The sequence below is a fragment of the Vicugna pacos genome, chromosome 12 (assembly GCF_048564905.1).
Source record: "Vicugna pacos chromosome 12, VicPac4, whole genome shotgun sequence".
NCBI classification, from domain to species: Eukaryota; Metazoa; Chordata; class Mammalia; order Artiodactyla; family Camelidae; genus Vicugna; species Vicugna pacos.
In genome coordinates, this window is record NC_132998.1 from 30,544,522 (window position 1) to 30,558,133 (window position 13,612).

The 13,612-nt window shown below is 37.5% G+C and overlaps 1 protein-coding gene across 7 annotated transcripts in view; it reads right to left on the reverse strand.

The window, feature by feature from the left end:
• Nucleotides 1-331: 331 nt before the first annotated feature.
• MYBPC1 (myosin binding protein C1) overlaps nt 332-13,612 on the reverse strand; it is a 124,702-nt gene continuing 111,421 nt past the window's right edge. For all 7 annotated transcript variants that reach the window (XM_072973116.1, XM_072973117.1, XM_072973115.1 and 4 more), the window contains 6 exons: nt 13,331-13,526; nt 10,772-10,911; nt 7,481-7,640; nt 6,880-7,016; nt 5,071-5,257; nt 332-601 (listed from right to left, as the gene is read on the reverse strand). In XM_072973116.1, coding sequence (XP_072829217.1) covers nt 504-601; nt 5,071-5,257; nt 6,880-7,016; nt 7,481-7,640; nt 10,772-10,911; nt 13,331-13,526 — 918 coding nt within the window. In that variant the 3' untranslated portion in view covers nt 332-503. The remainder of the gene's footprint in view (nt 602-5,070; nt 5,258-6,879; nt 7,017-7,480; nt 7,641-10,771; nt 10,912-13,330; nt 13,527-13,612) is intronic.

Here is a 13,612-nt window from a genome sequence, read left to right on the forward strand (position 1 = left end):
GTTGAGAAAACTTGTCTGAAAGACTTTTAAAAAGTCTTGCAGTGAATTAAATTGGGAAAAGGGCACACACAGGTCCACTGGTGTTAAGCCAGGTTGTGTGCAATAAACAACTCTTTTTTGCTTCGAAAAAAATCTCTTAGATCAAAAGAAAGATGGATTTTCAAGATTCCATTATGGTGTATTGTACTGTTTCTTTACTCTGGGGGGAAAAAGCATTTAGAGCCTATTATTTTAAAATAAAGTAACTATTTTTGCTTATTCTCTAGCTTGCTTTTCTAGGGAAACACAGTGACCAAGCACAGACAACAATGATCAAAAAGCTAACTTCAAATGAGATTTTGTTTGCAATTTTTAATTAAGCAATCCGTGCAAACATTTTTTTTTCTTCAACATTAGGAGGAAAGAAAGCGATCACACTTGGGAGCCTGGTGGAAACACAGAAAATGCTTTCTCATGGCAACCAGATTTCAAAGCAGTAGAGTGCAGAGGCAGTGCCTGGGCCCTTATTCCTCGGGATTGCTTGATTGCAAGTCTCGCAAATACGAATCAATTATGTTAGGAGGCACACCTTGCAAGAGGAGCCTGCAGAAGGAAAGACCACCTAGAAAGGATGAGAAGGAAAAAGCAAAGTCAAAACCGTCTACACGTGAAAAATCCCTGAAATAATACTTCTTGACTAGCTGCCTGGAAATGTGACTAATTATGTTCCAGTTAGTTACAAAGATTCATTCAGTCTCTACTTGGAAATCTCCCGGGTTTAGTACATTTGAATCTAAAGCACTTGGCATCTAGAAGGAAAAACATGTTCCCCGCAGACCCATAGCCTTTCTTTGTTCCCCACTGTTACTCAGTCTTAGTTTAAATTCCTAACTGGTGGGAAAGTATTTATTGCTCTTTGAGAGATTCTGAGGTTCTTCTATAGACAATTTAAGTGTTCTGACTGAATGGCCGAACCAATGCAAATCATGTTATGAATCAGCAGAAGCACTGTTTCCTTTGTTAATGTTCTTTTTAATTAAGTTCAAAGAGTTCCGATGCAAGGACACCGGAAAAGAAAAACAAAAAGGGACTACTCCTTGAACTTTGTCAAACGTGCAAAAATTGAAAATATTTTGTTAAAAATAGTAAAGTCTGTTTTATAATAACTACAAATGGAGTATAACCTTTAAAAACTCGGAATCACTATGTTGTACTCCTGAAACTTATATAATATTGTACATCAATATACATCAATAAAAAATTTTTTAAAGGAAAAAAAATAGTAAAACCTGTCCAAGGTAAGAAAAACACCTACTAACATTTTATACTTACCTTCTGTGGTTCTGAGTTATATTTAAAAAATAAAAGTACCCTTCACAAGAGAACCCATGAAACCAGAAAAATTCATGGTCCTTTAGAGAAGTGTTTCACTACTTGCTAATAAATTCACGTCCAGACAAAAACAGCATGCCATTTGAACATTCTTAAAATTTCTTTAATGCAAATTTGAGAAAGTCATTCTCCTTTTTTAAAAAAAAAATTCAAGTCACATATTGGTAGAAATGATGCCACGTATGTACATGTCCATTCCTTGATGCAAAGCGTTCAGAATGCTTGAGTACCACTCATTTTCATCTACATTAAATGATTTCGTTCATGCTCTACTGCATTCAACAACTTGCTTCATGTCAACAGGAGCTTGTTGTGATGAGTAAGTACTAGCTGTTAGTGCAAGATGCTGAAATACACATTAGAACTACCACGTTAGAGATCTTAAAGAGTCTATTTTCATTGGATTACATAATGAAAATCATGCCATACTCCACAGGCTTTGTATGGCTTATGACAGTCATAAGCTTCATATGCCAAAACCATATGAAAGCTTACCTTAGATGATAATACACATTCAAAAATCCTTACTGTGCTACAACTAAGGAAAAGAGAGAGAAAGAGAGAGAGAGACGTTGTAAGCATTAATGAAGTGCTAAGACCAAAAGGAGTACTTGCTGGATGAAATTATGGTCATGATTATGATGAGGTGATTTCATTAATCCTTAGTCAGGTGAAAAATACAGGAAAATGAAGCGCATGGAAGGAAGGGAAGGGATCCAGTCACTTCAAAAGGATCATTAATTGGTAAAACATTTATTAATATGCACAACCACTTTGCCTGAACAGGTGGCAGAGCCCATTGGACTCTACAGTGAATAATTATGGTAAGAGCTTCCAAACCATTAGCTGAAAAAAAAAAAACAAATCCTACAACATATATATATTTTGTTTTTCAACAAAAGAAAAACATGGACAATAGACAAAGCATTAGTATACATATATATATGTTGAAATTCTAAAAGGCAAAATTATCAAGTGGATATAAAAATTAGACCGGCATATTCTATAATATTATATTCTAAACTGACAGTATATGACTGACCTAAATAAACACAAGGCTTAAACAGGCTAGAAAGTGACTCTACAGATACCCTAAAAACTATAGAGAAAGAGTCCTAATTCTTTCCTCTTTTGAAAGCTGACATTATCTCTGGGAATTCAGAGGGCAAATACTATAAACTTGGGCATAAGTCTATGTCATTAGCATTCACATCAGGTTGTCAACCCAACCCCAAAGACCTTCTAAATTCACTCTTCCAGATGGGGGTGAATCATACATAGACTGTAAGACTCAGTCATCACTCAATATATTTAGTTATGGGGCCCAGAATTGTCTTGTAAGTGCATGAATATATGAAATAATCTTGGTCCCATGAAAATACCAAAAATATTCAACAGATATATGGGTTATAGATAGTCTACTAGTGAATTTTTCATTGGAAAATCTTAAATATGAAAGTTTCCAAATATTAGAGCCAAATATTTCAAATGTTTTTAGTTGGGTCATCTCCCCATCAAAAATGCCCAGAACACTTTTTCTATAACTTCACAATTTAAAAATGTTCAGTTTTCTGAATTTCAACATGAGTCTAATAAACCTACACTGAGACTAACTTAAAGGAAGAACATCTCTCTCTACACTTGAAAATGAAGATACCAAAGAAATACCATTGATTCTCAAATTTTGATAGTCATATCTAAAATGAGGTCATCTTCAAATACGAGTTTCTGGTTTTATTTATGGGGACCTGTGGTACGGTACTTAGTTTTCTCACGAAACTTAGTTCCTATGTGACCTAGTATCCTTGAATAATTTGGCCTTCCTTGTTCATGGCATAACCACTGTATGCCATGAGCTGCTAAGAAATACAATTAAAAGCAAATGAGAAAGACAAGCTTTACATGCAAAGTGCGATTTCATGTAAGAGGAATGGAACAGAAAGAAGAAATATCCAGTGGGATATGAACTTTTTAAACCTGTTGCTGCCCCTCCAGGAAGACTGGTTGTCCAGGGGTATTTACTCCTTGATATATCACTGCAGAATTAGAATATTTGCACCAGTATTTATTTATTCTTGGTTGACAGTCTTACCTTTTTTTTTTTTTTCACAGCTTAACTTGATTCAAGTCACCTATTTTCAGATAACAATCTGATGATAAACAATCTTGGCTTTACTTTTGGAACCAAAAGCTCATACCAATATTTCAGTTGATAACTCATGAACTTATGTACCAGAGTATGTTATTTATGTTATTGAATTCAGTTACTATACAATTTACTATACAATTACTATAAAGAATATATCACTAATATACATAACATTATTCACTTACATGGAGGGCCCCAAATATTGAACCATTTATGAAATCATTATTTTCTATCATTGGCAACATTCAGTTATTTTCAAAGCACACAGAAGTGGTACTGGGTTTTCGTTTTTTGTATTTTATTTTAAATGTTGAAACAAGTACCAACGTAACTTGGAACTCAGAAGAGTTCTTACTATAGGCATAATAGTAAGGTTTGAAATTTTCTAAGAATGTTAAATGCTTTATATTTGAGAGGCAAAAAATGAAAAAAAAATTTTCCTATCAATCATGAATCTACTATACTATACTATCTGAGGATGAAAAAAATCATAAAAGAAACAATACTGGGTTTTTAAAGTTATAGAAGGAAAAAAATTTTCAAGAAGTTTCTCTACTATATTTACACTAGAGTTAGGACTGAAAATCTCTTTTATTGTTGTTGTTGTTTTTACAGAAATACCCTAAGCATTTACTGTGTTTTTTCTAAAACAGATACAAAGGTATCTTTCTCATTTTAGATTATAATTTCTTCATTATAGAGAGGTAGGAAAAATAAGGATTTTGGTTATCACAAGTTGGCAATATAATACAGTAAGAATGAGAGAAAAGACATTAGGGTCATGTAACCTATTAGCTCATAACAGTGACTCAGCTGTAGGAGTTTTCATGGTGTCCCAAAGTAGGTTTTTTTGCTCAAAAAAAAAAAACACTTCAGTATAAAAATTACACTCAATTAATATGAAAATTGATTAAGATGACAATTATACTGAGACTTTTCTACCACATAAATCTTTGTGTTTTCTTGGTTTACATTAGTTGTAACACCTCTGAAAACTAGTATAAATGAAATGCATACCTATAAATGGACATTCTCCCGTGAGATTTTAAAAGGAACAGGTTATAATATGTGTATGCTAAATTCTGCATGTGTAATATTAAACACTAAATTAGCAAACTTTATATATAGAAAGTTTCACAAAAATAGTAAACTAATTTAAAATAGTGTAAATTCCTTAATTGTAGTTTCATTAGATGAGTTTTTACACTAGGCTTCTATTTATCTATTAAGATGGATTACATCACCAACATAATACCCCCTTGACTTTATACACTGTCACTATGCTATGCACATACCACAATCCATTGAAATCCATATTCCTTTAGTTAACAAGAATTGCAAGAGATAAAAGTAAGTCTACTTAAATAATCAAGTAGCAACACAAATAAATCAGAGTGAAAGCAGAATGTGAAAATGTCTACTCTACCCTATCTTTCCCCTCTTCCTTCCCCACCCCAGGAATGTTGGCAAGCAATCTGGATTTTGCAGGAAGGACAATGATTAAATTATTTCCTTTCATTTCAGTCTACATGAGATCTGGGATGTCATACCTTTCACTTCCAGTTTGCATTCAATCTCCACTGTCCCAAGGTTGTTGACTGCTTTGCAGCAGTAAGTGCCTCCATCATAGGGGCTGGGCTTGCGAATCTCCAAAGTACAGACCCCTTGGTTGCTGAACATCCTGTACCTTGGGTCATCCACAATAGCAACCTTGTTTTTCATCCAGGTAATTTTGGGCTGAAGATTGAAGCACATTAGGTCAAAACATACCTGTACTTAGTCTAATGATAGACCATCAAAGCCAGTGACAGAATTTTAAAGCATGGCTTAGAAAGAAAATGCTACATCTAAGAAATCCATAACAACTTGAGCACTTGTTTCTCTCAAAACAAATTCTACTTAATGCTTGACAAGAAAGCAAATGAACAGTTCTGCAGAAGCAAGCTGGATTTGTTCAGGGGACAGCCCGGAGGCAATCTTCCCAAACAGATTCAGTTATGTTTAAATTTGATATATAGGTCCATAGGTTTACTCATCCTAGAGAGTGTATGTTGCTCAGTGGTTTTCAGAGAATCCCTGTAAGGTGTCACCCCCCCCCCCCGATTTTCTCTACTTCTTTTTCCTGTTATTTTTTTCTAATTCTTTCGGGCTGCTTATGACTCCTCACCATTCAGCCTCTCTTCTGACATCTGTTTTCATCATCCAGTGGCAATGGATGGATCCACCCCAATCAGAGAATCCCAGATCAATAATGATCCAACCGCCTGGGTAAGTCATTCCATTCTCCTTGACCTCTGAACTACAACTAATACCACAGATCCTCCACTCCTCTTTCATGATGCCTTCTCCTCCTTCTCTAAATGCACACCCTCCACACTCTCTTCCATCTCTTATATGATTTTGTCTTGCTCAGACCCAAGAGACAGCACTTCTCAGTCTCCTTCACACATCCTTACCCTCCTCCCGCCTTTCAAATGGGACCATTCCCTGAGGCTCACACCTTGGTCCTTGATGTTTCACTTCGCTATTCTCTTTCCTAAATGATATTCCTGTCTAGAGCTTCAACTTCAAGGGATGGAATGTAGCATCCCCAGGCTTGAGTCACCCAAAACAAGAGTCACAGCCCTCGTCTTTCTCCCAAGCTCCGCAATGCTCTTCTCTGCCTCCTGGTCATTCCCACTTGGAAAGTACCAACATCACCTCCAATTAAATATGGATTCAGCAGTTTCCTCCAATCCTCAGCCTGGCTTCCCCTTTTGACTTCTCGATATCTGCTTATGGTACATGCAGAAAAAATACTGATGTTTGCAATTTTTCCAAATTCTAGGGCACTTTCCCTCAGTGCCAAACAGGGGCAGACAGCCCTATGGGCAACATTCATTAATTTGTTGCTCTTTTCAAGTGCCAACAACATGAAACCTTTGTAAAGCTCTTCAACCAAATGCAACCTCTCTCTTCCTGGTACCCTGTGCCGTTATCACAGCACATTTTGTATGCTGCCTTGTGTTACAGTATCATCATTTGCTTTACACTATTACAGAAAACTTGATGCATCAATATTAGCACCTAATTTTTCAGGTGACATCATATTACTTCTGTTTCCTTATCTCTCAGTTCTTTTTAAAATAGGTGGTTTGGTTTTTTCCTTAGAATCCCTTACTCAGTAAAGAAATATAAACATTTTCATACATTTAAATAGTATAATTATTCACGACCACTACCCTGCACCCTCCTCCGTATCCCAGAAAAAGACGCCGATAGCAGTTAGAAGGTCTGCTTCTAGTTATGGCATGGCAAATACAAAAGAGGGACTTTGGGATTAATTCTTAATTTAACTACTGTGCTAAAAAAAATGGTACCTTAGGATTTCCTCTCACGCTGCAGTTCAGGGTGGCATTGTAACCAGCTACAGCGTAGGTGTTGACCAAAGGCTGAGTAAACATGGGTGCCTCTGTGAAATCAAAGTCTTCATACACTGGGTTTTTGTAGATTTTACCTTAAAAACAAGCATTAGAAATATACAAATTGGCCTGAGAATATATTATTCTTGGCATGCTTTACTCATGATTAAAACTTCCCTGAGCTTAGAAAACCATGAAAAAACACAAGTGAAGGCCACAGGGCATTCATTCTGAGGGCGACCAACGTACAGCCAATCACTCATGGGACAGAAAGTCAGAGGGGTCATCTGAAACTGAAGCAAATATTGGGAAGAATTCAGTGTCTGAGTATTTTGCTCAACGTGTGTTTTAATGTGAACATAACGAGAAAGGGCTTGAAGGACAGTGGTTTATGAGGAAATGAAATGGCAGGGATGGAATCCAGCTTCTCCTACTATAATTTTAAGTGTGTATTTATCATATCCTTATTTCCTTTTACCACATCTCTTTTTCTTTCCATTTCCTCCGTCTTGTCACTGAAAACCAAGGTTTCCAGATGTCCAGCCCACTTCCAACTCACCATCCTTGGCAATCACGGCGCTCTCTTTAGTCATCGTGGCATCCTCACTGAGGCCGCACATGTTTTCAGAAAAGACCCGAAAGTAATATTCGTTTCCTATGACCAGTTCGGAGATGGTGGCATTAGTTCGGTGATAATGCTCAATGACAGTGAACCACTCCTGGAAAAAAAAAAATGATCCTTTGAGGAAAATCACTTTAAAATACACAACTACTTTACCTGTTGATTAGAATAAATAACAGGGATGTTTCATTAACTAAAAGAAAAAAAAGCACTAATTTTTATATTCAGAGTAACAGTGATGTATATTTAATTTGTTTAGTACTTTACAATTGATTTACACTTGACTAAGTAAATTAATCTTCATTACACGTTAGATTCACATACCCTCGATGTTGATGGAAGAAATTTTCACATATTGTGGTACAGGGAAGTCATTCTGGCTTATACATGATTTAACTTAAAATTTATGCTAACTAGAACAGCCTATTTTGTGGCTTATTAAACATATATTGTATATCACTTTAACCATTTAAAGAGAAGGGTGTATTGTCTAGAAGTAAAGAATGCCTGTGTTGAAGATACAAAGAAATGCCTCCCTTCCTGGGACATCAATGATAGCACCCTTTCCAGGATGAGGCTCCCTTCCCAGGTGCCAAAGCCATACTGACTCGCTGTGTATGTGCTGATCTGTCTTTTTTTGAAAACTTGAAGGAATGTACCCCTGACATGTCTGAGGTTCTTTGTTCTGGCAAAATATAAAGCTTTCCTGAAAACTATCCTTTTTTGGAAGAGTTCCTCAGACCTATCTGAGAGGCTCTCTCCCGGGCTACAGTCCTCAGTTTAGCTGGAATAAAATTCTCCTCTATTCTTAGCATAGATTGGTTATTGATTATTTCTGTGGACAATGTCAACTACTACCTTTATATTTTCCTCGTAACTGTAGTGTCTGTCATCTATCTACCTACCTATTTATCTTTTATATAACTAAGTATAATTATGGACTTTTATTGCCAACTTATTTATTCTGAGGGATAGATGATGCTAAATTACTAGAGATAAGTTAACATCACTCAATTTCCCTAATATTATTAACGTAGGTTCTTTCCATTCTTTGCTCAGATATTACCTCCTCCCTCACTGTTTATCTTCCTTCTACTCCACTTTGGTCACACTTTTCCACCCTAACCTGGCTAAGTTTTCTTCACAGCACTTGCTACCTTATATCACATCATATACTTACTATTCTACTTTACTCTCTACGTCCCTCACTGGAATGTATACACAATGATGGTAAAAATGGACTTTTCTTCTCACCCCTAGTATCTCCAGTGCCTTATCACAGCACCTGGTACACAGTAGGTACCATACACAAAATAAATGTTCATCATATACCTGAATGAATGCATAAATGAGCCAAAACTCTATTATTCTTATTTTTTCAACTTTTCCCTCACCACATCAAGAAATATAGTGGCTTCAGAGTTTATCGTGCCACCAGTAAAAAATCACATTGTACTCCATATATTTAGGACCACTAATTGAGAAAATACATTTGCTAACAAAAGGGTCATAAAGGAAAAGGATTTTCCTCACAACTTTAAGGGGCCATGATCATCTCTGTAGTTTGGGTTTTTTTTAAGACACCAGACAATTGCAGTCATGCCTTCCTTTATTTCCAAAGCACTTTCTGCAAACCTTTATTTCAACATTTATTACATTGTTTTATGTCTGCTTAGATGTTAAGTGCTTCAAGAGCAGGAGCTGTCTTCTTTTTTTTTTTGATCCAGCAGCTAGAACAGTGCTCAACACATAGGAAATGAGTATATAAGTCAGTGTGTCCACACATATAACGAAAACAATGTTTATGGAAAACATAAACAGGACTTTAAGTGAAAAACAGCAACTGTGGCCATAATGAGACAGTGGTGTGGTGACTTTCTGGAAAATACACTGGGCAGAGTGAGATCTTCTGGTCTGTAGGTCTGCCCCTGTTGAAACGCAACAGACACAGGGGTTGGGGATCCTCCCACACCAGCAAGCAGATCTCAGATACATGAAGCAGCAGGAAAGTCCTGGCTCACCTGGACGTGACTAGATATTTAAGAAGACAAGTGCCAGGCAGTATGGTGGGGATGGGAGAATGGGGGTCACCTGGTGAAAATGTGGTACCCCTGGATTCACTGCCAGTATCTGGACCAAGGTCCAAAGAAGAGCCCTCATTGCCAAAGAAATCCAAGATGTTCAGTACATCCATTGAGCTAGCTCTCAAGCTATCCAGGTTTGGCAGAAAGACGTTTCTTTAAATGCCAAATCTGATTTTGTCATGGAACATCTACCCAGGGGAAAAAAAGACATGCCAGGAGTAGTTTACGGAAAGGCAAGGCTTGAACTCCATTCCTGTTGCTTAGACTGCTCTTTCCAACCTTCTTCCCTTTTATTAATCCAATGTAATCTTATAACCTAAGTCTTAACTGGAATTTACTCATATAAATGCCTAAACAGTTCCTATCAGCATCATTCAGTATGACATTTTATTCTTCCTATGAGAATGAAAAGTGGCTTCATGCCATTCTGTGTCCAAACATCAATTTATTCATTCATTGACTTACAGGTAAGGCAGTGGTAGGTGTAGTGGATGGATTCTCATTCAGAAAGGCCTAGACTTTAACATTTAATATCCGGTGATATCCAGCAAGTCATCTATCCTTTTGTGCCTCAGTTTCCTCATCTATAAAATACGGGTAATAATAATTCATACTCCAACTGAGTTGCTTCTTGGACATTCTAAGCTCTTTCCTATGCCATTCCCTTCAGAATCTTTCTCTTCTAACACATGTCTTTTTTATTTTTTGAGACGTAAGTCCATGTTATCTAACATTTATTTTACAAGGAGAAAAAGTTGCATGGGTGCAGATCTAAGTTAATCCAGAGTGAGTAAATGTTTGTTGAATAAATGAGTTTACTGAAATTCTATTGATCGTTTTATCAGTTGCTTTATATTGTTTTAGCCTTTTGATAAACAAATAAAGTAAACATTAGTGTCCCTATTTCACAGATGAAGGAAATGGACATTGAAGAGGCTAAGTGACTGTCCATTTATATATGTGGTCTTAAGTGGAAATTCAAGTCCAACTCTCTGTGGCTCCCAAGGCCATATCCTTTCCATGGTGCCACATCACTCCTCCGTGACCCTCCTGGGTTCCTCACCACAGAGGACCTCATGCCTCCCCCTTACTTCTGATGAAATGTGATTTTGCGGCTGCTGAGCCAGAGAAACGTGGATCTTACCATGCTCTTCTTGTCAGCCTTCTGGATCGTGTACCCTGTAATGGCAGCGTTTCCATCATCCCTTGGTGGTGTCCATGATAGAGCAACGTTCTCTCCCCAGACATCATCAATCTTCACAACTTGGGGTGGACCTGGACGGTCTGTAGGATGAATTCATGGTATCACTGTAAGGTCACTTTCCCCCCAATCTAGACCTTGTTCCAGGAGGATATTTTAAAATGCCCTTTCCTCCCTGCATCTCTACCCACATTTCTTTTGCATGCTTAAAAACTGCAGAGGAGTGGAAAGCACTCCAGCTAAGCTTATCTGGAAACCCTTGACTTGTATTTGCCTAGGAAGAAAAGGATTTTGGAAAGAAAGTTTAAATGAAACTCCCAACCTCATTAACCATCCCTCCAGGAGCAGGCTACTGGCGATGAACCACAAGGCGACCCTGCCTAATGGGAAAGGTCAGCTGATGCTGGACCTCAGCTCTCAGAGCCCACTGGGCTCAGCAGCCCCAGCTTGTGGTGAGGGCCCCTGAAGCCCACAGCCTCAGTGGGGTCCTCTGTTGCATGGGAGGGAGAAAAACTTGTTTCCTCTGCTATCTCTCCTTCTGAGATTCATCTGTATTTATCAAGTGTTTCCATTTTATGTAAGTAAAATGCATTAATGTGGAAATAAAGTCTTTCCTCATTTTATTTTCTACACCACGAATTTCTGTGACCTACAACCTTCCAATAAATTGTAGTAATGTTCAGAAAGGCCAAAAGTCAAGAAAACCAAGTCTTCATTGGGAGGTTCATTCCCCACCCTCCCCAAAAAACCCATCATGCACAGAGGTAAAAGGAAGGACAATAATCATATGATGCATTTACATAGTATTTCTTACTTTTTTGAAGAGAAATTTCACATTTGTTATCCTTTGCAGTGCAAGCACCTTTTTGTCCTGAAGATTTTTCAGGTCTTAAAATGCAATGATAATTATTTCTATATGAAATGTCAGACTGAAGAGAATAAATACCAGAGTGCTTTCTGGTAATGTTTTTCTCTCTTTCACACAAGATTTATCAAGCAGTCTTCATGGGCTCCAGGGGGAAACCATGGTGATAATCCTCCCTGTCTTTCTACAATTTGCAACGACAAGTTTCTATAATCAGTTTTCTATCTCCTGTTTTCACCAATTTGTCCTGCAGACAGCCATCCTCTCCCAGTCCAGTCTCCCAACTGCAGCCCAAGTCTGCTTTGTCTTCCAAGTTCACGTTGACTTTTCAAACACTTGCTCCCTAACAGTAAATGGCATTGCTAGATTTTTACAGTCCTGGCAGACACATACATTTAGGACTAATACTATAATCGTTACTTTTTCTTGAACACTTTGTGTGTGAGTAATGTGTCAGTTACTTTTAACTAGCTGGTAAAGTAACTACATGGCAAAAGAGGGGGGAAAAAAGTCCTTCCCAGCGTTTCAGAGGGCAAGGCTCTTCTAGACATGACTATGAGGGCTTCCATCAACATGGGGCCAGGCCAGACCCAAGGGCACACAGAGCATCCTCAATACTCCCCTCAACTTAACAAAAATCAAGATGGTTTAGCTAGTGGGAACAGAGGGCTTAGTTTCAAGGACGCAAACTTTCACCCAAGGGAAGATTCGCCACAGAAAGCTGCTCCTTTGGTGAGAGAACCTCTAGTTCTAGCATATTTGCTAAAATGTAATAATAAAAATGGCTGGAGACAAGACTTCTCCTAACTCTGCTCTTAAATTTATTTCTTGACATTGCAGTAATTATACAACAGTTCAGCCTAGAAGGGTCTCCTTATAAGAGATCCTCCCTCTGTTTCCCTGACTCTGGACTGGAGGAAGGACTAACCCGATTTGGATAGGTATGTATCCAACCAACCCTGCAGGACCAACCAAAATTCAGCCTTTAGTACTTAACTTTGTTTAGGTACACTGTTCTTACATTCCATAAAAATTCTTCATTCTCCATTAACTTTATTATTAGCAAACTTTAAATGTAGTAAGAAACTTGTTAAACTATAGCTGGAATCTACAATTTTTTTAATTTTAATTTTTTAAAGACATTTTATTTTTTGGAGGGGGAGGTAATTAGATTTGTTTATTTTAGTGGAGGTACTGGGGACTGAACTCAGGACCTTGTGCATGCTAGGTAGGTAGGTACTCTACCACTGAGCTATCTCCTCCCCATCTATTTCAATCCAAGAATTCAACACAGGAACTGGTTTTAGCAATGAAGAGTTGGGAAATAGAGTAAGAGAAAACTGAGTTGTAAAGCAGTGCAGATGGTTTTCACCAGAAAGTATGTATGTTAATTTTCTTTAACATATATGGCCTCAGTCTCCTATGATTAGTCTTTTTGTCAGAGAAAAGTTATTCTAAAATGCTAACCAGTCTTACCAATTTATCTTCTTTTTTTTAATTCTAAAAAAAGAATTTCTGTAGAGCCAGCCTCACAAAAATTCTGACACAGAGCATCAACTTTATCAACCTTATCAACAAGAACAATTTGTCCTCGTACTGTATTGACAGAATGTTCTCATTCCTTCCTCCAAACCTACCAACAACCTGGATATCGATGGATGCAGTTTCCACGAATTTTTCCACTTTGACTTGCAGATCATATTTCCCGGAGTGGCTCCTCTCTGCTTTTCTGATGAAAACGATTGTATCGGTCTCAGAATTGCGAATGTTTATCTGATTCTTATCAATTTCTGCACCATCCTTCTTCCAAGTTAATTCTGGTCTTGGTTTTCCCTTAAAAAAAAAAAAGACAAAAAGTGTAGAGGCAGGGAGGGGATCAGATTGTTTCCAATTTTCTTTTTGGCGTTACAAAAATGGGC